This window comes from Vipera berus (genome assembly GCF_964194415.1).
Source record: "Vipera berus genome assembly, chromosome: 1".
Taxonomy (NCBI): Eukaryota; Metazoa; Chordata; class Lepidosauria; order Squamata; family Viperidae; genus Vipera; species Vipera berus.
Genome location: NC_138202.1, coordinates 147,400,540 through 147,425,591, shown reverse-complemented (window position 1 = coordinate 147,425,591; position 25,052 = coordinate 147,400,540). Strand labels below are relative to the sequence as shown.

At 36.8% G+C, this 25,052-nt stretch overlaps 1 protein-coding gene across 1 annotated transcript in view; it reads left to right on the top strand.

Annotated features, from left to right (window-relative positions):
* NEB (nebulin) overlaps window positions 1-25,052 on the top strand; it is a 228,957-nt gene that overhangs the window by 198,044 nt on the left and 5,861 nt on the right. The window contains exons 166-183 of the mRNA XM_081333913.1: window positions 3,818-3,931; window positions 4,043-4,147; window positions 5,487-5,591; window positions 7,934-8,038; window positions 9,101-9,193; window positions 10,375-10,467; window positions 13,160-13,252; window positions 13,694-13,786; window positions 15,108-15,200; window positions 17,490-17,582; window positions 18,042-18,134; window positions 18,570-18,662; window positions 19,085-19,177; window positions 19,602-19,694; window positions 20,130-20,222; window positions 20,634-20,726; window positions 23,022-23,114; window positions 23,406-23,498. Coding sequence (XP_081190039.1) covers window positions 3,818-3,931; window positions 4,043-4,147; window positions 5,487-5,591; window positions 7,934-8,038; window positions 9,101-9,193; window positions 10,375-10,467; window positions 13,160-13,252; window positions 13,694-13,786; window positions 15,108-15,200; window positions 17,490-17,582; window positions 18,042-18,134; window positions 18,570-18,662; window positions 19,085-19,177; window positions 19,602-19,694; window positions 20,130-20,222; window positions 20,634-20,726; window positions 23,022-23,114; window positions 23,406-23,498 — 1,731 coding nt within the window. The remainder of the gene's footprint in view (window positions 1-3,817; window positions 3,932-4,042; window positions 4,148-5,486; window positions 5,592-7,933; window positions 8,039-9,100; window positions 9,194-10,374; window positions 10,468-13,159; window positions 13,253-13,693; window positions 13,787-15,107; window positions 15,201-17,489; window positions 17,583-18,041; window positions 18,135-18,569; window positions 18,663-19,084; window positions 19,178-19,601; window positions 19,695-20,129; window positions 20,223-20,633; window positions 20,727-23,021; window positions 23,115-23,405; window positions 23,499-25,052) is intronic.

The following is a 25,052-nucleotide window of genomic DNA, read 5'->3' as shown; positions in this document are numbered from 1 at the left end:
AATTTTGTGTCCAGCATGCATTCAGACAGAGGAAGGACATTTTTCAATTTCAGTTTCTAAGTATTTGGATTATTTTAAATTATACAAACTAATAAAAATGTGAAAGTGCATATAATAAGGATCAACACAGCTGATAGGGAAAGGAAGGAAATTAGGTTACAAAAACCAACTTCAAGAAACATCATATTTTTTTGAAAGCCTTCTTTATTTCTCTTGTCAAAAAAGACAAATTCACATGTTGACACACAAAAACACACATACACACATATATACTCAGTATATAGAGTAATCAGTAATCAGGCAGCATCACAAACAGTAGTGGGATTCAGATATGTGAACAATTGGTTCTCTGTGTGGATGCCACTTCCGGAAGTCCATTCTGGGCCTGGGCAACAAAAAAATAGCTACCGGTTCTGCTGAACTGGTGCAAACTGGCTGAATCCCACCACTGATCACAAACAAATAAATTAATGAGAAAAGGTTAGGAAATAATCAGTGTATGTAAGGAAATACTTTATTTTGCCCCTCTTCTTGTCATTTATTGATAATGATTATGCACTTCTAAAGCAAAATTGAAAAGAAACGAAAGCATTTTGACAGAAATTTAACCAAGGGAAAGGAAAGTATTCCATTAATAATCAACTGTGATTTAAACATTAATAAATTACATCAAGGGACGCGGTGGCTCAGTGGGTTAGGACGCTGAGCTTGTCGATCGGAAGGTCGGCAGTTTGGCGGGTCGAATCCCGAGTGCCGCGTAACAGAGTGAGCGCCTGTTACTCGTCCCAGCTTCTACCAACCTAGCAGTTCGAAAGCACATAAAAATGCAAGTAAAAAAATAGGGACCACTACGGTGGGAAGGTAACAGTGTTCCATGCGCCTTTGGCGTCTAGTCATGCCGGCCACATGACCACGGAGATGTCCTCGGACAAGCGCTGGCTCTTCGGCTTTGAAACGGAGATAAGCACCGGCCCCTAGAGTCGGAAAACGACTAGCACGCATGTGCAGGGGAACCTTTACCTTTACCTTTTAAATTACATCAAAACTATAAAACCTTTGTGGAGACCCAAAATGAGTCAAAACCCACAGCAAAAACTACCAAGAGACCACATAAAACACGGGTGTCAAACTCACCGCGTCACGTGAAGTGTCGCAATGTATCGTGACTTTTTCGCATTGCTGGAGCTGGGTTGGGCACGACCTCCGCATGATGTAACCGACTTGCAGGCCAGCAGTTTGACACTAATGACATAAAGGCTTTCTTACTTCCTAAAATGATTATAGTTGGTGGATGCTGAGTCTTTTGAGTTAAAGGAAGACTATCTATTGAAAAACCAATATTGTCAGAAGTTTGATGGCCCTGTTTAAACACAGCCTGAGCTGTATTCTCTAATTTGCTCATAAACATTTATTAAGGAAATAGATCTAGAAGGGGAACAGATTGCCTGGTTTGGGAATAAACTTGATGTTTGTTTCATGAAAATTTAAAGTCAGGGATTTGCATGAAAAAGTTTTATTACGGACTCCTCATAAAATAGCAGACAAAAATATAATCTAAATTTTATACCAATCAAATGGAAAACCATCATAATCAATAGTCACTTTCTGGAATTGTGGTGATAATTTCTTGAAGGAAAAAAAAGTCACTTCAGGAGTTGTTCTTTGAACTTCCATTATAAATTATTTCTGAGTAACATTCGATAAGTTGAAAACAAAGATAGCCGAACCTAATAAGATGAAGTTTCATTTCATGAACAGTAATTCTCACTTTTTTTTGCATTGCCAAATTTCCTTAGTAAAATCAGGAAAAGCTGGATGCTTTTTTTTCCAGTTAACCATACACAGTGAACCCATGGCCTTTCTCTGTAGCCCATCCAAAGGAATTCTTTATCCTGAAGAGGCTTAATTGATTGATTATGGATAGTCCTCCTGATCCCACTGAACTCCCATGATCTTGCAACTAAAATACTCTTTTCAACCAAATCCATTTTGAAATGTTTAGTACCAACAGTGCTTTTAACAACAGTTAACATCTTGTCTAACCTCAAGGAGAACAGCCATCACCTTATTCTTTGCAGTTGCCAACAGTGACACATTAAGGAGGCAAAACATGTGTCAGAACTTCCTAGGGCAGGGGTAGGCAACCTCGGCTCTTTTATGACTCATGGACTGACTGAGGAATTCTGGGAGTTGAAGTCCATGAGTCATAAGAGAGCCGAGGTTGCCCACCCCTGTCCTAAGGCAACACTGAGGCAGATAACAAACAAGCTGTCTTCAACATTCAAAAGACACAAAACCAACTTCTTTTGGCTCTGATAATAGCGGTTCATATAGCAAATAAGCAGTGATCCAGATATAAATTCTAGCACATTTTAAAGCACATTTTTGAATCTGTGCACAATTTCTGCAAATTTCTGCATTTTTTGGCATAGCGTTTTCTCTAACTGATACATCACAGGATTATTCACACATAGACCTATGATTTACCTAGTTGTATTAAAATAGGGGAAAGGGACGCGGTGGCTCAGTGGGTTAGGACGCTGAGCTTGTCGATCGGAAGGTCGGCAGTTTGGCGGGTCGAATCCCGAGTGCCGCGTAACAGAGTGAGCGCCTGTTACTCGTCCCAGCTTCTGCCAACCTAGCAGTTCGAAAGCATGTAAAAATGCAAGTAGAAAAATAGGGACCACTCCGGTGGGAAGGTAACAGCGTTCCGTGCGCCTTTGGCGTCTAGTCATGCCGGCCACATGACCACGGAGATGTCCTCAGACAAGCGCTGGCTCTTCGGCTTTGAAACGGAGATGAGCACCGGCCCCTAGAGTCGAAAACGACTAGCATGCATGTGCGGGGGAACCTTTACCTTTACCTTTATTAAAATAGGGACTAGATGATTTTCACTGCAATCACGTTATGTATTTTAAAAAATATTTTAGCTTGATTTTTTTAAAAAAAAAATCAAGGGTTTTTGAGATTAATACTACATTTAACTATTGGTTTGAATTGATCCTGCATACAATGAATTATTTTCTTGGAAATTATAACAATGGAACATTTTTAGCAGAAAGGAAAAGATCTGCTGGCTATTACATTTACCTTTTTCAGATTTATGGCCTGATTAATTTGGTGGATTCAAGCTAAATCAGCTATTTCTTACTGAATTCAAGAACTAGTCTACAGTATTTTTAAAAACATTCTCTAGTATTTCATACAATTATTTCTCACCAATCCATGCTGATGTCTTATATAAAGTATTCAGGGTTTAGTGTCTTCCCAATGAAACAGGGTATTTGAGTTTCTTAATTTTGAATTCTTAATTTTTCCCCCTGTACACGTTCTTAGTTATTTTGGTTGACGTGTCTTCTGAAGCCAGATTAAAACATTGTGTCACCTAATAATTATATAGCATATTTTATTAAACTGAAGATGTTGTTAAAGCTAAAAAGAATGTGTGCCAAAACTAATCCCACATGTAGCTGTATTTTTTTATTTAATTGGATGTTATCTGATTTGTAATCTGATCTGATCAATACCTGATTCTGTAATCTGACTGAAATGAGGAAGATTCTGTTGTTCCTGAACACAACACAATTTTTATCAAAAAATTCTTGAAATGAAATCTATAAACAGCATGACTAGTCAGATCTTATGTCACATTGCAAGTTTTAATATTTCTTCTATAAAATAGATTGATCTTCCTTCCATCATACATTTACATGAGTAGGTTACATATCAAGATAACCTTGGAGTAGTGGGGTGAATTTCATTTGGGGACAAGCTATCTGTTCAGATGTTATATTTTTATATCTGTCTTTACCCACAGAAAGAATATAAGAGAGCCATGGAGATGGAAATCATAGGAAGGGGATTAACAGACCATGCCTTGGAGACACCTGATTATATGAGGGCAAAGAATGCCACAGATATTGCTAGTGAGGTTGGTGATTCATGAACATCATTTGATTTCCTGCTGTATAAAATAAAAAGCAAAGCTACAGCTGTAAACTACTTATTCTGGATATCTCCCCTGTAATGTTTCTCTCAACAGCTTAAATATAAGCACTCTGCAGAAATGGAAAAAGCCAATTATACCACAGTTGTTGACACTCCAGAAATCATCCATGCACATCATGTGAAGAACTTTTCCAGTAAGGTAATGATGGCCTTGCAGATGGAGGTGAACTCCAACTCCCAGGAGCCTTAACCAGCATAATAAATAATGAGATATAGAGACCTTCTGAAATAGGTCTCTGTCTGTGTGACCTTGAGAGTGCATTGTAAATCCTTCCAAAAAGTGTGGGGCATTCTACACTGTTGGACATTTTCACTTTCACTGGTGACCTCGCTTTCATTTTTGCCATTGTTCCAATTTGGAACAAAACTACTAATAATTAAAGTTTTTAATTACTGGGAAAATTCATATAGATTTCAAAGCAGGGGATGGTGACCACCGATCACGTGCCCCTAAAATATCTTTTTGTGTCTTTAGAGTACAGCTGAATTTCTTGGTCAACTGCCAAGAATCATAAGTATAATTTCTCACTTTTTTTAGCAGAGAAGCATTTGGTAAACGAGTTTCATTTAACAATTCCTTAAAAATAAGAAAAACCCACTTTTCCAAAATCCATTATTTCTCCTCCACCCCCTCTTTGATGACATTACACCTTACTATCTGTGGCTCTTAACTTCCCCCATTTTTTAAAAAATCCACTTCGTTTGGCCCAGTCTACACTTCTCAAATGAATACTTAAGTCATAAAAGCTATGACCTGAACGTCATTGATTTAAAAGTTAACAGATAATAAATATCATTGTTTTGGCTTCCCCTACATGGAGATAATGGATTATTGTTTTTCCAGATTTCTAAATATTTTCTGAAAGAAGTTATTTAGCTTGCTTGATCTAGATCACGTTAGACAATTGAAATCTGGAAAGTGCAAACCCAAGCCATCACACATTTTAACAAATGTACTTATTATACCTATATGCAATGTTTGTCACGCATCTGCTCTTATTTTTAAAGGATTTCTTCCTTAGGCAATCAAGATGACTAATTGATTAATTATGAGTCATCAAACTGGTGGTGACTCTTAGTGACCACATGGATAGATTTTCTCCATGATGATCTGTCCCTAACCTGGATCTTCAGGGGTTCCAAGTAGTGCATTTTTTCACCAGTGTAAATAATTCATTCACTTTGCTGTGTTTGTCCCCATCTTATTTTTCCTTCCATCTTTCCCAGCAACAGAGAACTAGCCTTCCCCTAGTACGACCAAAGTATGATAATGGAAGTCTGGTCATTTGAGCCTCAAGTGAGAAATCTGGGTAGATTTATTTGAAGAATAAATGACTTTGCTTGATTTCTGTGGTGACTTTGCTATAGTCACTAGGCAACAAAAAGTGTTCGTGGTTATCTCTCTGCATGGGTATTTTAAAAATTACAATCTTTGTTTTGTTACTATAATAGTACATTTTTTTTAACCTGAATAACAGAAAAAGTATAAGGAGGATGCAGAGAAAACCATGCCATACTATGTGTCTGTATTAGAGACTCCAGAAATACAGCGGGTCCGAGAAAATCAGAAGAATTTTAGCATGGTATGTATACATAGAGTCATGAATTCCAAGAAAGTGAACAATACTCCCCTGAAGTGCAATATTATTTCCTTTGTTATATGAGATGCGAAGCCTAGTAGGTAGAAAACATTTTGGAACTGAAATGTTTTGAACCTCACCTGCTTTGAGTTTGAAATAGGTTGCTTGTACTTTACTAGAAGCATGTCTGATGCTGTTCTGACCATACTCACAATTGTCAGTGATGCTGATCATGTAGTTAAAGAAAAAGGACACAGGTATTTTCCAGAGATAATTACCACTCTCGCTAAGGTAGGTTCTTGATTATTGCTTTCCTGAGCAAGAAACTTAACGTTTGCCCTCAATGTAATAACTGCACTTTGAGCCTTTCTTGATTATTTTGAAAACAAATCCAACCAGGATTGGGGGGCTTAGTTACAAATAACTTATTAAAATTTCTCAAGTAACTCACGAACGCAGAATACTAAATATTAATAACACACCAGGATTTGACTACCTCTGGTATTATATTTTGAATGGCCTTTGTTCATGCTGCTGTAAATATATTTTCCATATACCCTCTCTGCCAGTTTTATAACTTCATTATGTAAAGGCTGTCATAAATTATCCACTCAATCATTCGTTCAATTCAGCAACCAGATTGAAAGACTGGATGTAACAATGCCACCTCCCCACAAAAACTGAGAGAGGAATTGTGTTGAGAAAAGCTGGAGGTCCATTGTTTGTCCGTCTTGCTTTCTGACACTGAAGATCTCTTCAGGACCCACATGTGTATGGACCAGCTGGCCTCAAATGATAAACCTTTATAATTAGATTTCAGAACGACTCTTGTAAACCACTTCGAGAGTGCTGCAAAGCACAATGAACCGGTATATAAGTCGAAATGCTATTGCCAGGGCTTTTTTCCTCATAGAACGCTCAGAACGGAGTTCCGGCCCCCCTTTTGGATGGAACCTTGTAGGGTAGGCAAGGTGGTTTGTATGACATGTGTGAGTTCCGGCACTTTTTTCTTTTACAAAAAAAAGCACTGGCTATTGCTATTAATAACATTCAAAAAGTCAATCAGGAAACAAGAAGACTGAAGCCGAAGCTTTTGTCTCCCAGGCTATTTCTTAAACAAGTGTCAGAAATTCCAATCCAGATTACAGTGGCTTGGCAGTGGGGTTGGGCTTGTACTCAGTCCAGATTAGGGCAAGACTGCTCTTTCCTCTGCATCTTGAGTTTCTTATCTGCACAAGGAAGGCAGGCTGGTCCTTGGGGGACCAATCTACCAGTGCCTGCTCTTTCCTTTGGGGGGGGGGTTTACTCCCTTCTCACTAGTCCCCATGCCTTCCCTTGGCAATAATAATAATAATAATAATAATAATAATAATAATAATAATAATAATAATAATAATAATAATAATAATAATAATAATAATAATGTTGGAAGGGACCTCGGAGGTCATCTAGTCCAACCCCCTGCTAAGGCAGGAAACCCATTCCCAGAGGTCTGCACACAATACATAGCCACCTTCACATTGCCTCCTTCCCACTCTTTTCTTTGATGTTAAAGCAAACCCGTTCTTGTTTCTTTTTTCCTCTTATGGTACCACTCTAGTTCTGATGCTACGATCTAAACAATAGGGAAAAATTGCTCTTGCACTCCTACTTTCTCTCAAGCTCCAGGGGCACTTTGTAGCATGGAAGAACTGATAGGTCAGCTTTATAGAAATAGCATAGTAACGTTTCCACCTTGCACCTAAAACTTGCTCTAGAAAAAAAAAAAGGCAGGGAGGAGGGGAGAAGGAAAGGGAAGCTTTGTAATCCTTTGAGCAGGGGATGGAAAGCAAGGGAAAGATGCTTCATCCAGCCTGAGAAGAAAATGAAAGGGCATCCAGAGGGAAATTTGAGGGTTGAACAGAGCATGAGCTTCTAAGGATTGTCCATTGACATAAGGGGCGATCATTGGATTAACCAGAAGATGATTTTTAAAAAGAGCAACTGCTGACCAATAGAAAACATAGCAGCCTAAGCAAAATGGCTGCCCAGGACAGAGACGAGCCACTGGGGGGCAGGGCTGGGCCAGGCACTGCAGCAAATCAGAGCTGGGCTGCTCCTGAAGTGGATGAAGCTCTGAAGCCAACTGCTCTCAAGGACCTCAGAAGGCTCAGGTTGGGTAACAGCAGCTTTGAATCAAAGCTGGGAAACGGAGGTGCAGGGGGCATTTGCAGAGGGCCGAGAGTGGGAGGAGGAAGATGTCACCGGTTCTTGCACTCAGGAAGCAATGAGTGGCCTGTACGGGTGACAGGCCAAACAGAAGTCTTTGAGATTGATGCACTGAAAAACATGTACTCTCTTAACAGCTTCAGTATCAGCATGATCTGCAGGACAGTAAAGGAAAGGTCACAGTTGTAAATGAAACACCAGAAATTTTACGAGTTAAAGAAAACCAGAAAAATGTCAGCTCGGTAAGTTTATATTGTTTGGCAAATGATTGGTCTCCTTTTAATGTTTTAGTTTGCTAACACATTTCAATTTTTTCACTGATATCCATAAAGCCTCTTGACAGTAGATAATTAAGAAACCAGTTAAGTGCAAATGAAAGCCCTCCCTCCCTCCCTCCTTCTTTCTTCCTTCTTTTGTAAGTGTGGGAAACAGTCAGAGGTCACCTTTTTCAAGGCCGTTGTAACTTTGAACAATCACTAAACAAGCTGTTGTAAGAGGGTGAAAGTTTGTTCTCGATAGGAGCAACACTAAAATCATGGGCCACGCTACCCCCCGCCATGTTCGTGAGTTCATCGAAGCCTGGCACTGCACAAGCAATTCCATCAACAGACACACTGACCTACAACCAGCCTATGAACCCCTCAGAATCCAAATCAACCACACAGCCAACCAGAGGCAGCATTGGCCCTCAACCAACCCACGCAAGCCCCCTCCCCCACCAGCAGTTCACCTCCCCATGACCCTGACCTGAAGTAACCTCCCCATCACAAGACCCATCACGAGCCTCTCACTGATGACTCACACCTGACCCATCACAAGACCCTCATTTGACACACCCACACCTGAAGCCCTTATAAACAGAGGAACACTGACATCCCCTAAAGTCCACTGAAGATGTTACCCAGCCTGATAACGAAACGTTCGGAAACCAACCCACAAGCTTGGAGAACAACCCTTCACCCTCATCCTATACCTGAGCTACAGATATTCACCACTATTGCAAACTGTTGTAAGTCAAGGACTACCTGTATATCCTTATGACAAATATTGCTTGTTTTTGTTGGTCTGATCTCTTTCCTGTTATATTGCTTGAAATTATAACCGTCAAGTGGTTTCTCCAAACAAGCATCCCCAAAGATAATACACATGACACAGAGATGAGAGTGGGTATGATTTTTTTTTATTGAAATAGATGTTCTGATGTTATTTCTATTTTTCTTGAAGTAGATGTTCTGATGTTTTGTAGTGCTGCTGTAGAAATGACAATATGTCTTTCTGTGATTGACCTTGTGGTTTTGCTTTAGGTTTTATACAAAGATATCGTTGGAACAGGAACAGCAATTGAAAAAACACCAGAGATACAGAGAATTAGAAAAACCACAGATGCCATTAGCACGGTAAAAAAATCAAAATGATTTTTTAAAAAACCATTCTTAATTGCCACTGTTTTAACTTATAAAATTGAATGCCATTTATACTAATATTTGCCATAGTACTTACTGGATGGAATTAAAAAATTAATTCGATTGGAACTAAAAGGGATAAATATGTGTTGGAACAATAGTTTTGCTGTACTTAGAGTATATTCAGTAAAAACAATGAGGTTAAATTTGGAAAAAACTGGATCTGATCCATAATTCTTTAATCCAGGGACTCCATTGCACATATAACATTTCATATTTGAAGGGACTCTATTAAATATGAAGACAACAGCCTCTTTCAGAAGGGATTCCTCACTTTCATTGCAAAGACTCTTCCATGTGCATTCAATTATACGGAATAGTGGCCTATATCCTAGGTTTCACTGAAGAAAGTACTAGGATTCAAACTGATGCATTTAGATACATCAGAACTGAAAAACAACCAGAGGAATACCAGCATGCACAACAAATACATATACCCCAGCATGCCAGGATGAGCATACATATCATAGCTTCCACTGTCAACAAATGCAGCCTTAATGTCAGGGCAGTTGTAGTGAAAGAGAACTTTTGTGGGAAATAGAGCAAGATCAAAATGAAGAACCTGTGGCCTTCCAGAGGTTATACTGCAGCTATCAGTAGCCATAGCCAGCATCACCCAAGATAAAGACTGCTAGGAGCCTTAATCCAGCACCATTTGGATGACTACAAGTTTCCTACCTATGCGGTAGATGGTTTATGCTATGGCATTCTTTCCCAACCTGGTGCTATGCAGTTCATATAATTTTGTAACTAGCTTATTTGAAGCTATCTGGGTCACATTCAGGCAAGAAAAAAGTTGTTTTTTAAAATAAAATCATTTCATAGTTAAGGATAAATCGAACAACTGCCAGTGTGAGAATTTCGTCAATCCATGAAAAAAGACTTCTACTTAATTATCTATATTTACTTGAGTGTTATTTCCGAACTTCCTTCTGAAGCTTCCTTCATAAGGGATTTTTCACTAGCGTGCATGTTAAACTTTATGGTGCCACAACTATATAAATCTTCAGTGACAATTGTTTTCTGTGCTCTCTTAAGTGAGGTGAGATGAATATGTGTATGTCTCTTGTACCTGAAGTCATTGTTTGGTCTCTCTTCTGACTGCAACTTTGCAGATTAAGTACAAAGAACACATTGGAAAAGGAACTCCCATTTCTGACCTTCCTGAAGTGAAAAGGGTCAAGGAGGCACAGAAACACATCAGCTCGGTAGTGGCTAATTTTTTCCCTCTTTTAATAATGAACTGGCTAATTATGACATGCTGCTGTTCACCATACTAAGTTGCTGTTTATTCCTCTTGTTAACATGTACTAACACCATCTGTACTTTTAAAAGGGCACTCTCACTGTATTCCAAACATCCATTTGCTTTGATAACTTTTGTATATAAACCTTGAAAGGAGAATATAAATATATTAATGCTGAGCAGAGGAGGACATCCCAAAAGTTGGTTCTCAGTCAGAAAAATTCAAATGGGGATGGGATTGAATGGAATTAAAAATATAATGACAAACTAATTGATGAAGTGCTTCCTATAAGCCTAGTCTAAAATTTGCCATCTGCCAAAGACAAGTAACTTTGGCTGCCTATGTATGAAAGCCCTAATAAGCAGGCATATACATAGAATGAAGGCTACTGCTAAGCTTGTAAGCCGCCCTGAGTCTTCGGAGAAGGGCGGGATATAAATGGAATTAAAATAAAATATAAATAAATAAATAAGAAGAGATATTTGACAGGTTTCTGGATATACTTAGGGACACCTGGGCACAATCCTAATACAACTGCATTAATATTTATTCATATCTGTTTTCTTAGCTTGTGAATTATGCATTGTTTATTTAGCTTGCTTATTTATTTGTTTGTGGTGATCCAATTCCAGTTTTCAAATTAACTTTCGCAACATACCTCTTGAAATCTGAATTTAGGGATTAAAGATTGGGAGTTTTAAATTCTAAACAATTCGCCAACCTTTCCTGAACTTAATTTTCTAGCTTATTTTTAAGGTAATCAAATCAAATTACATGGAGAAAAATCTATTTATATGGTTGCTAGGAGCTGGAACCAACTTGATGGCACATAATTAATCAAATCTTAATCGGACACCCATTGGGTAGTTAATAGGAAATATTGATGCAGTATACTAATCAGTACAATATTGTGCCATACATTTGTCTGGAAAGCAAGGCAATTATGGCTGACCATAATTAGAACTGTTTAGTTAGTAACAATATAACATCTATGAAGAAACCATAAAGCATCCATAGGTATTGTCTTCTCCTTTCTTGTTTTCTATACTACCTGCTTTGTGGTGGAGTGGTGGACGGGTTAGAAAAGTCAAGATACTGAAGTGGTGCGCACTTCAGTTTTATTATTATTATTATTATTATTATTATTATTATTATTATTATTATTATTATTATTATTATTATTATTATTATTTAGGAATTTTTGCCTGCTCCCCCTCCCTTTGACTAAGCTTTTCACCAATGAATTAGTTTTAAAATGTGCTTTTTGTAAAACCTGGTTTCACTAGACCTGTGTGTTACATATTTCATTTTTTAACTTCAGATTTATGTTATTTGTTTTCAGATTTTTTTCAACTGAGTGAGTGCTTGATTCTAACTGTATTTTTGTATGTGAGGAAATAGGCATCTTTTTAAAGAGTAAAATGCAAGACATTTAATTTTTTTTAATGGATGGACTTGGTGTTCTTTTCATTTTTTTTAAAGAAAGCAAAAATGTGTGAGACTGGTTTGATATTATGTTTAAAGCTTGAATGTACTTCTTTTTTTAAAACATGGTCTGATATTATGTGAAAGGGTGTTAAAGTTGAAACAGAATTCTTATTAATTCAGGTAATTCAAATCTGATCCGAAAGGCCCTTTCCAGATAGGGGTTTCCCAAATAAAACAAAATTAAAAAATTAAAGGGAACATTATAGTTCCAAGATTTTTTGATCCCTTCTTTCTGACTGGACATCCATGAAAGAGTTTTAAACAAAATGTTCAATGGAACACAGATAGTCCTCATTTAGCAACCACAACTGTGACTGGCAACTCAGTTGTTAAGAGAAGCTGTCACTAGGTGAAACATGATTTTACTATTTTATTTCAGCTTTACAGACCTGCAAAGGTTGTAAAATGTAAGGACTGGTCATAAGGTTATATTTTCATCACAGTCATAACTATGTCCAGTCACTAAATGAGACAATCACTAAACAAGAACTTTTCCCCCCACTTAATCATATCCAATTCTTGGGGACTGCTTGGATTAATCCCTGCAGTTTTCTTGGCAAGATTTTGGAGGTGGTTTGCCATTACTTCCTTCGTAGGACTGAGAGAAAGTGATTGGTCCAAGGTCATTCTTCTGGCTTTGTCCCTAAAGCATGGCTAGAACTCACAGTCTCCCAGTTTCTGTCAGGCGCAAGTTACCAGCAACAGGAGTTTAGTGTGAAGCATTTCAAATTTATTACATGCTACCTATGCCTAAGAATCTGATCTAATGGTGAAGGCAAATTGGTGCTAAATAAAAGTAAAGGGAATTCACCGGAGGGGTGGGGGGGTTGGACATAGGTCTCATGTGGGAGCATAGTGATTCCAAACTGAAGATCCTTGTGATCCCACCTTTGGGCTCCACCTGGTTTCTAGATGGGTATCTTAACCACTACATCAAACTGGACTACCTGTACTAAAAAAACCGCAGTATTTCCATTTCTATCGTTCCTTTCTGACACAACATGCATTATTTTCAAAACAGAATGGAAACGTTTCTCACAGTGCAACTGGGTGTATGTGTATATTTATATACAAAACAAGTGCGTTAATCAACATTTACATTGCGCCCTGATGTTTTCCTAGCAGCTATCCTATTTCTCATCTTGGTGGGTGTTTGTATTCTGCAGGTAATGTACAAAGAGAATGCAGGGCAAGGAACTGCAATATCAAGTACTCCAGAAATAGAGAGAGTCAGACGCAATCAAGAACACATTAGCTCGGTATTTCTCAATAAAATCAAATCTACTTTAACAACTCATAATTTTTCTTTTTTTAAAAAAGAATAATCTCTAACTATCATACTCTATTTTCTACTGCCTCCGATTTTTGTGACTCATCTCCCTTCCTAACTTTTAACTAATTAAAAACGTTATGCATCATAAAATAAGTTTTGAAAAATAAAACAAAATATAATAAACAATTTGTTCCCATGATAAAATTAACACAGTGTTTCCCTTCCATATGCTTTCCTTAACCTGCAATGTCATTCACATATTTAATGAATAATACTCTATTTCTTTTACCCTTTTCTCTTTGTGGCACTAGTCCAACTGTAGGATTTAACCATGCACTTTTACTGCCTACTACCAATTGAAATTGAGTTCTGGTTATTGCACCTCTTTGTTGGGGTCTTTTGTGGATACTTTGTTGTACCCCCACAGGTGTCTTACAAAGAACAGGTGGGCACAGGAATGGCAACTCCTGTTACACCAGATATGGAGCGGGTCAAACGTAATCAGGAGAACATTAGCTCGGTATAGCTCAAAATATTTATCAATACATAATTTTAACTGTCATGATCTTATGCTAACTTTCCTTTTAATTTTAAACTCTCCATGAGATTTTGATTATCTCTTCCTCTTCATTTTAGTCCCATCATGAGACGTGGACAATTAAAGCACTAATTATTTTTGTTTTGCAGTGATTTTTAACTTCTTCTCACCATACCCCTTTCCTATCTTCCTTCCTCTCCTCAAATAGAACAATATGGTTTGCCTTAAACAAATAGATGCCTTCCCTTTGCCCTTATAACAGGAAATCTTTCTAATAGCTTTTGGCATCCACGTTTTGGTGCAATGCAATATTAGAATAACACTTCTTTGATCCTAACTTAAGGAACCCCAACAACTATTGTAAAATATTTTTCCAAATGTTCTTTTATTGCTGATCTTTATTTTTTTTAATGATGTTTTAAAGCAGTTTGTGATTCTGCACAGAAAAAACAAGAACACAGTTATAGTCTTCCGAGTTCCAAACTCCAGTACAAAGGTCCATACGTGCATCCATATATTTAATTGCCATTATATGCCAATGACTCCTTATTGCAATTAAATTGGGATAGTTGTTCTATTGGATTCCAGCATTTCTTCATCTGTCCTGTGACTTCCAAATCCTTTCTCACTCCTTCAATCCTGTCTCACTCCAGAGGAGGAATAGCATAGCTGTCACTTTTGTAGTAACAACTTCTCCATCTCCACCAGTTTTAATTTATTTGACTGGAGAACACGAGGCCGAAGAATCAAGACCAAGCTGCAGATTCTAAGAAGGCTATTTTTTTGTCCCCTATTCATAAAAACATGTGAATCCTTGAATTTGCCAAGCAAGAGAATTCAGTTCTAAATATATTTAAGCTGTCAAGGCACATAAAAGTGTTTGTGCGTTTAGCCTATGAGTGGCCATACAACCACAGATCACAACTCACTTCCAAGAAGGGGTCCTCATATTCCAAGACTACATCATGGAAGACATAGCCTGATCAACCCAAACTGAGTTCTGACTGGTTGTTCTCTTCTCCTTGTGTCCTTCACAAGGGAGAATGTAAAGACGCTACAGAGGATTTAAAGTATACCTAACATTATAATCACATCAAATTATTTGAATGCAATTAAGTTATAAACTTGGGAGAGCTTTCATATCCAATTTAGCAATACTTTTAGGAATACTTTTTAAGGTCAGAATAGGGTTTATTTTTAGGAGGATTTTCAAATTTCTGTAGACCGTGAAGAAAACTAATTTCATAAAGAAAATTGCATTTCTGTACTGATTTTTTTTACATATATATTTCTTCTTACACAGGTATTATACAAAGAGAATTTAGGGTCTGGAACTCCAATAAGTATTACCCCAGAGTTGGAGAGAGTCAGACGCAATCAAGAAATCATTAGCTCGGTATTTTTGTAGTTAAAAATGCCCTTTAACTTTATTAAAATGGAATTAATTATTACAAACCTTTATGTTATTCATTCTGAGTAACATAAAATACTTTTTTTTTAAAAAAATAAACTCTTTATTTTAGTAATTGAATCATTCAATTACTGTCTTTTTTATTTGATTTTTTTGTTTCTTTAATGATGGTACATGTATTCCCAACTCATATTGATAGTGTGGGAAGTAGACCAAAACAGCTCACAACAAATTTTTGGCTCTGTAACCTTAGGCTACAATCCAGCCAAAATTAAATAAAATTAATTTGGTTGGGTTTCATTGAAAAAGCAAAGTTTATGCTTAAGTCTATTGTATCTTCTTATAATAAATGGGGCATACAATGGAACTTTGGATGTTCACTAAAACTTCTAATTACACAAAGTTCCCTTTTGACCCCATTCAAATTAACATTTGAATCTTGATTAGCTGCTATATAATTCACGGATCAAAGTAATATCAAATCTATCAATATAGTTAATTTTCCAATAAATGTATTTTGTATTCTAATAGTCTGGATTATTGTTAACTTTTTTACTGTCCCTGGAATACTGTTAACCATCTGGAATACAATCCTGACAGTTTTTCTTTTTTAACTCCTGTGATTCTTTTTAAAATCATGTATTTAGTGTAACTTAAATTGTAAAGAGAATATGGTCTAAATCTCCAATTGGATGGAAGAGGGTGTATAGTACTTTCTCAGATGAGGTTTAGAAATGAAAAAAAAATGCAACCAATATGCTCAGAATAAAATATTGGAATTATTTTTTACAATTTATAGCTGAATCTCACTTCCATCACTTTAAGATTGCCATTATGTCCTATTTCTGCCAAAACCCTGATATCTTTTGCAGTGGTTTCTTTGCTCCAATAGTTGGAGACTATTGTATTATTTTAGCAGAGCAAAAAGAAACCTTGATTTAACCAACATGGCATATAGTTTGAAGTTTCCAAAATACTGGATGACTAATCTTTATACCACAGTTCTACAGCGCAGCATTGCTGGCTCTCTAAAGCAAAGCCCTTCCCCAACCAAATTATTTTTGAAAAATATTTATTTATTCATTTATTAAATTTATATGCTCATTCTGAAAAAAGGAAAGGCGTTATGCAAAAATGTCCTGGGATCTTGAATAATATTATCAACATATTATTTGGGGGCATTTGGGGGATTAGCAGGCCATTTTACAAGACTGATGTCCAAGATCTTAACATGTTTCCAACTCCTTGGACCAATCTTTCCTGCCCTAGAGCCAGTGTATCCAGGGATTGGCAGTGGTTGTGATGGTAGTGGTGGAGATATCAAAACAGGCAAGATAATGGCTGTAGCATTGTGACAGAAGTCTCACCTGTTTATGCTTTATATATGGGTGCAATATTGAGCCACATACAAAAGGGGCAGGGCTTGGATCATGCCATCATGCTTGCCATCTTGTGTGTTTTGACCTTTCTGAATCCATCACAGTGGAGGGCCTCCAAAAATATAGGAAGGTGAGTGAGTGACTCCCGGCTACAAACTATGCTGTAATGTGCCATGTATAGTTAAAAATAGAGACTACTGCAAAGAGAAAAACCTAAACAGATAATAAAATTTTGAAGCAACTTTATGAATTCCCATGCATAAAATCCATTAAAATATTTACTATTTTCATTTTTAATATTCATTCATTCATAATATTTAATGGGTTTGTTGGTTGCATGGCCATGATTAAGCTCAAAATACTATTGAGCTTAATCAAAACATAAGAGCCGTGGTGGCACAGTGGTTAGAAGGCCGTGTTGCAGGCTAATTCTGCTGACTGCCAGGAGCTCAATCCTGACCGCTCAAGGTTGACTCAGCCTTCCATCCTTCTGAGGTCGGTAAAATGAGGACCCAGATTGTTGGGGGCAATAGGCTGACTCTGTAAACTGCTTAGAGATGCCCGTAAAGCACTATTAAGTGGTATATAAGTCTTATTGCTATTGCTATAAGCCACATTCTTACATCTTCTTACAATCTTGGATGACTTAAACATTCCTAATGCTGGATCATATATAACTTGGTGCATTAAACATTGCAATTTGCTAGCAGGCTAGGAAAAAGCAAGAAACCACAAAAAAGAATATTGTTGAAATAGGACTTGGAAAAGTTTTCATAACTTTGAAAGCCTCACACTCATCCCCAGGAGATTGAAGACCAATGTCCTTGGTATATTTCAAGTGACTACTGTTTTTCATTCTTATTTTTGTTTTGTCCCACCTTCTTTTGCCATGCAGGTCCTATACAAAGAAAACCTAGGGACAGGCACCCCAACTCCTGTCACTCCTGAGATGGAGAGAGTCAAACACAACCAAGAAATCATTAGCTCGGTACTTCTAGGAAACTGGCACTTTCATCTCCCCCCTTTTTTAAAGAGCTTTTTCCCAATCACAGTTCCAGCTTGATAATGTCTTTATTGTGCTTTCTGTGAAACTTTGGTCTTTGATGTTCAATTTAGGTTAGCGTCATATTGGAGAGCTTTAAATCTTTCCTGCTATTCAATACCTTGCCTCCAAATTATTGCCAAAATATAACACTTCATTTTCCTATCTCCGGCATGTTGGGTCTTTGCTGAATATTATACAAAGAACCAATAATGCGTATTGAAAGGATGACACCGTGTATAAAGAACACTAGTGCCTGTTTTTTGAAAAGAAAATTTCTTATGATGCAACCATCCAGCAAGCTGTCCTATTCTCAATCAACTTCTTTGTAAAGCATCAATACTCTGACAAAATCCCCTCAGTTTACTTATTGCTGGCTTACTTAGCTGCTCTTCTATTCCACAGGTGTTGTACAAAGACAATGTAGGGAAAGCAACTCCAACTTCTGTCACTCCAGAGATGGAGAGAGTCAAACGCAATCAAGAACACATTAGCTCGGTATATGAAAGAAGAAGGAAAAAAAATGGCCTGAATCCTTTGAAATGAGTTGATGTGTTAATGACTTCCCTTTCTAACTATCAGTAGTGCCAATTCACCTCCCAGAAAAAAAAGCCTACTTTCCTTGGAATTCTTTCTTCAACCTCAGTATACTACTACTAAGAGTTGACTCACAATTTTTTAATTTTCAGCACACATAGAAACCCTCTCCCTCCATCATCACCTTGTAGCTTTTTTTATCCTCCTTACCCAACTACATAATTTTCCTCTGTGGGTGTTGATGAAAGGTCTCTGTTCCACGTGACCCTAAAATCAACAGCCAGCTAGCTTCCCTGGAAGTTGGTGTGATCCAAGTATTAACACCAAAAGCTATTAACATCTTTTGATGACCATTGCTGATTTGTAATTAGTAGATTACCTTTTTGTATCCTATAGGTTTTGTACAAAGACGACATAGGGAAAGGAACCCCTGTACCCATCACTCCAGAGATGGAAAGAGTTAAATGCAATCAAGAACACATTAGCTCGGTATTCAAAAGAAGAGAAAATTGATCTGAATTCTTTGAAATAAGCTGACGTGTTAACGATGTTGCTTTCTAACTATCAGTACCGCCAAGTCACCCTTCACAACAAACCCCCTATCCTTGGCATCTTTTCTTCAAGCTATGTTTACTATTGCTACTAAAACTCGATTCACTACTTTTAATTTCCAAAACATAGAGAAATTCACATTTTTAAAGCTTCTCTGTCTTTCTTACGCTGCTGGATTTTTTTTTCCCCTTGTGGGTGTTGATTGCAGGTCTCTGTTCCAGATGACAATGAAATCAACAGCCAGCTAGCTTCATTGGAAGCTGGCGTGATCCAAGTATTAACACCATAAACTATTAATATTTTTCCATGGACATTGCTGGTTTGTAATTATTGGGTACATTTTTTTTTGTATTCTGTAGGTTGCATACAAAGAAGATGTAGGGAAAGGAACGCCTACACCTGTCACTCCAGAGATGGAGAGAGTTAAACGCAATCAAGAACACATTAGCTCGGTATTCAGAAAAACTGACCAGGCTTCTTAGAAATACTGTAAACTGATATGTGCTAATGATCTTACTTTCTTAACTCTCAGTAATGCTTTTTCATCTTTTACAAGGCTACCTTTGAAATTTCTTCTCCAGACCATGTGTGCTTACATACTAAGACTTGCTCACTTCTTCTTTTTCTTTTTTTTAACAAACATGGAATTTCCTCCCCCTTTGTTTTTGCATTATGACCTTTCTTACCCTATTAGGGTTTTTTTCCCCCCTTTATGGGTGTTGATTCAAGTTTTCTGTTTCAGATGACACTGAAATCAACAGCCAGCTGGCTTCACTGGAAGCTGGTGCAATAGAAATATTAAGCACGCTACCTAATAATATTGTTTTCTGATCGTTGCCGTTTCATAATTCCTGGATACTCTTTTGTATCCTTCAGGTCTTATACAAAGAGGGACTGGGGAAAGGTACCCCTATACCTGTCACTCCTGAGATAGAGAGAATCAAACGCAATCAAGAACACATTAGCTCGGTATTAAAAAGAAGAGAAATTATACTTAATGTTTTAGAAATAAGTTGTGTTAATGATCTGTGCTCTCTAACTGTTTGAGTCTCAATTTTACCATTAAAATAAGGTTGTTATCCTTGGAATTCATTCTTCAACCTAAGTCTTCTACTACTGCTCCTACTGTTGCTTACTACTAAGAATTGATTCATTACATTATTTTTCAGCAAACCCAGTGTTTTCACCTTTCTTTTAAGCTTTTCTATCTTTCTTATCCTACTAGAGCATTTTCTTCTGTGGGTGTTGATTAAAGGTCTCTGTTCCAGATGACCCCGAAATCAACAGCCAGCTAGTTTCCCTGGAAGTTGGTGTGATCCAAGTATTAACACCATAAGCTATTAACATCTTTTGATGAACATTGCTGTTTTGTAAATACTGGGTACCTTTTTCTATATCCTGTAGGTTTTATACAAAGAGGGCATAGGGAAAGGAATTCCTACTCCTGTCACTCCAGAGATGGAGAGAGTCAAACGCAATCAAGAACATATTAGCTCGGTATTTAAAAGAAAGAGGCAAAGGAATGAATGGTTTAAAATAATAATAAATGTGTTCAGAGTTTTGTGTTTTCTAACCCAACTGTAGCTCCCATTTCTGCCTCTTGGCTTAAACCATCTACCCTTTGAACTCTTTCTGCAACTTAACATATTCCCAGAAAGATTTGAGTTGCTACTTTCTTCAGCAGATTGTTTGATTGGTGTGTGCTGTCTATCAGCTTCCTTATCCTACTAGATTGGTTTTTTTAATCTGGTTGTTGACTGAAGGTCTTTGTTCTAGCTGACACAAATCAACAGCCATTTTCTATACTGAAAGCTGGTGTGTTCCTGGCATTAACATTATAAACTCTTGAAATATCATTTTGCCTGTTGCTATTCTATGGTTACTGGACACCCATTTTTTACCTTGTAGGTTTTGTACAAAGAGGGTTTGGGGAAAGGTACCCCGATACCTATCACTCCTGAGATGGAGAGAGCGAAACGCAATCAAGAGTTCATTAGCTCGGTATTTTAAAAACAAAAATATTGTTGATATAATAAAATATAATAACATGCTAACAAAAGTTCAGAAATTTTGCCTTTTGTATTTAAAAATATCCTTGAAATAAAATACTGATATATTGATTACTTACCTTCTACTCATAAGATACCTCTGATATTAATATTAATATTCAACCATCAGATTTTGAAGAATTTTCATAATATAGCAAGAATGACAATAGGACTCTATCCAGATATTATATACTACATGCTATGATTCTGGGTCCAAATAATGTGTTCTTGAGAAGAGGTTTATGCAAATAATTGTTTTGTAAGAGACAGAATAATTCACAAAGAAAGACATAACCTTAAAATATAAGCTATCCATTTTGGTGATTATGAAAGGCTAAGTCATACAAACAGATAGTTATCATTTCTATATGCACCTCAGCTGCTGATTATGCAAAATTGCACAGCAGAGAAAACACTATAATCAGAGTTTTGTTCTGGAACTGATGTGATGAAATTTGGGAATGAGATCTTGTTGATAACAAGATTTAGGAAAAATGATTCTGAAATAATTTAACTTAGACTATCAATGCATTCTTCTGTAGAAATTATAATTGGGATGGGATGCAGTCTGAATTCCCAAGATGGAGGGGCTACTTTCCAGAGGACAAAACTTGGAAAGGGTTAAAAGAGCTCCCCCCCCCCATTTTTCCTAGAGTATAACTGTAGTTATCCATATACTTGCTTTAGTCTGGCAAGTTTCTGTCTATAGGTGAAGAACAATAGAGGAAATACTCAAAAGTAACCCCACCTGTCATTCTCGGTTCTTGGGCCCTAACATTAATGAAGGATTTCAGTGTAATTTTCTTTAGTAGAGTTACTGTTCGTACTCTTGAATTTTTTTTAGCATGTTGTAGTTAGGTTTGCAGAGAAATTGTATCATATCCAATCTAAAAAGGAAGAGAACGTTAATGTACCGATAGAAGAGAATCTATGTGGATCAAGATTAAACTGTGGAGTCCTTGGTGCTTTCTGAGCTTGTTTGTTGAGGTGTCACTACTCAGCTAGGTCACATCATCAATGCTAGTGGGTGTGGTGTTTGCTCTTTGTTTATATACAGTATCTTGCCCTGCCACTATTGGTGGGGGTATGGGTCCTTTTGCTTGGTAATACACTGGCAGGGCAAGCTACTGTATCTAAACAGAGCAAACTAGCACTGATAATATTACCTAGTTGAGTAATGAGACATCTGCAAGCAAGAAATCCAAGCTCAAAGAGCACCAACAACTCCATAGAATTCTTAATATCTGCAGGAGTAAGATGTGATCAGAAGTATATACAGGAATGACAATGAAAAGACCTATGTAAGTTGGTATGGAGAACTACGCACTGTGCCGTTGGTTCATTCCCTATGAGGAAAACATCTGGAGGTAATTTCTTCTTTGCATGGCTTTCACTGAGCCAGCAATTGATAGGAAGCAGAAGTTATTTTATTATTTTGAAATAATAGTAAATACTTGTAGCTTGGGTTTTAGATTTTGGCAGTGGTTTGCCCTCCAGGCTTATTTCAATATAGTTTCTGAATGTTTCGTTACCAAACTAGGTAACACCATCAGCAAGGTTTTCTTGTTCTGTTCTCCTTAGCTTATAAATTTTATTATTATTCCATTAGTAAGATAACTAATATTGGACCATTATTGTAGCCATAAAGACTTCATTGAAAAGAACCATTGCACAATGTAATGGATCTTGCTAGCTGGATAGAATCCTTATCTTTAAAATAATATTTTCTCTATTAATCATCTCACCTTCTTAATTTTTTTTCCTTCTAAATGCTGCTACTTGAATGTTGCCTTTATTAATGTCTTTTCACCAAAATATACTAGTTTCTCTTTGTGATTTCTCATAGAATAGTTTTTCACACATTGCAGAGATCCCTCTAACAAATGTGTGGAGTTTGATTCAAGCACCTCTTTGTCTTGCGTTCATATTGCAGTTATATTTATTTGATTTCATAAGAATTTAAAACCATGTAACTGTGAACAATAAAGTATATGTTTTCCTAACTTGTGTGAAATAGAGAGAAAAAACATTTCATTTTTATCAAGTTTACCTTGGAGATCATGAAGTTTTTAATCGTAATCTATTTTTATACTTTTATTAGTATTCTTTTCAGAAAATGCCTTCAAGCCCTTTTTTTGCAAAAGAAAAAAAGCAAGAAATTTTATTTGAATTACTGTATATTTTTGTGACTATTTTTGTGACTTTTTTTTGTGAGTGTGTGATTTTTGGATACTTTTACAATCTTCAGGTCCTCTACAAAGAAAACTTGGGGCAAGCAACCCCAACACCAGTTACTCCTGAGATGGAAAGAGCCAAACGCAATCAAGAAAACATTAGCTTGGTATTGGGGAAAAAAAATAAAGTAACTTGAAATAACACATTTGATCAATCTTGTCCTGCATCTAATATATCTCAATCCTATTCATTTTATATTTTTTAAACACAACACTCCTTTTCTCCATTTAATGTCATTTTTGTTGTTCTTTTTATTTTACCCTGTAACTTTTAACCACTTTATTTCCTGGGTTATATGTCTACTTATGCTTACTTTATAGTAATCCAGTTTAACGAAATTGTTCACAAACAAGCATCTAATCTTTGATTTTTGAACACTTTCTTGTATGCTGTGTAGGTTTTGTACAAAGAAAGCCTGGGAAAAGGAACCCCAACTTCTATCACTCCAGAGATGGAGAGGGCCAAACGCAATCAAGAAAATATTAGCTCGGTATTTTCAGGACAACCAATTTATATTTTATATATTTTATATATATTGATTGCTTACACACACACAACACACACGTTCAAAATATTTCCAGACTAATAACTGCATTAATGCTATAGCTTTATGTTGGCATTTAGAAACTAATATGTTACCTGAGCATATGATCTGGTTTTTAATTGTCAAATTTCTACTTAAGCATGGCTTAAAAATTTTAATAGTTGTCACTGTCTTCAATAAACAGCTTAACTTTTTTTTAAAAAAAATAATGATAAATAGTCTTTACATTTTTCATGTTACATGGGTTTTAGTTTTTAGTTTTCATCAGTCAGCCATACCCTTCTGAGATTCGAACCTGGGCTGATTGCACATTAGGCAGTTGTTTTTACCTCTTGAGCCACAGGATCTCTCTCGCTTTGTTAGCTTTCTGCAAGGGGAGATATGTGTCAAATGTTAACTATTTAGATTACCTTGCTAGGCCCCAAACATGGGGCAAATCTTTATTTCCTGTTTTCAGCCTATCTTGAAGGCCATCGAACAGGCAGTAGTCACACCGGACAGCCCTTAATTCTTTGTTAGTAATTTACACAAATATATATATACACATATTAAAAAAACAAGTCTGCATTCTTCTAAATGTAAGTTTTGAGATTTCTCCAGACTGCCTTGAAGCAGTTCTTTACAAATATTTGTAACCATTTTATGTCCGATAGCATAAGACATAAAAAGAAGGAAGGAAGTCAACAGATATACAATTGTAGGTGTCAAGGTACACATGCCTTTTGTGTAAATGCACAAAGGCATTTGAGCCACATTGAGATGATGGTGGCGCTACTTCGAGCACCGACATCGCCTTTCTGTGGCTTTTATCGTTCTCAGAAGACCAATCCTGGACTTTATGATCTGCTCTCCCCTTTTGGACCTTATCAGCACTAATCACAGAGTTGGTTTCTATCTGATATTGGGTCTCTCTTCCTTACAATTCTTCACAGTCTAGGAGCAAGTGAGACCACCCTTGTCTTGAGTGTAGCACTTGTGCTTCAGGTTTGCATGGAAAGAATTTACACCAAGTGCTTTTGGGGGCTGCCAAAGCATGACAGAAGCACCATTGCCTTGGAGTATCCAAAATCTAAAGCTGGCACTTTTTTTTTGGAATGTCATAAGGTTGATTTGAGTGCCTGGGATTAAAATGGACTGTTGTATTGCACCATGTTGGAAATAGACCATGTTTGTAAGCAGAAGGTCTTAGAACCTTATAACCTTCTCTTAGCCATGCAGAAAGAAACGATGAAGAGTCTGAGACAATACAAAACAGTTGTCTGTGTTCTGTGGCTGTTGTTTTAAAAGCTATCTGCTTAGAGCCCTTCAGGTTCACTAGGTTAAGAGATTATACATAGATCTTTAATTAAACAATAATATTACATGCCAAATAACTTTTTAAGATCAAGAATTAATAAAGAATAAATGTTTATGATATGCCTCTAAGCTTGCTTGCATGTTTGGCATTTCTTGATTCCTTACAACTTCTAAATGAAACATCACTTAAAAATCTGCTCACTA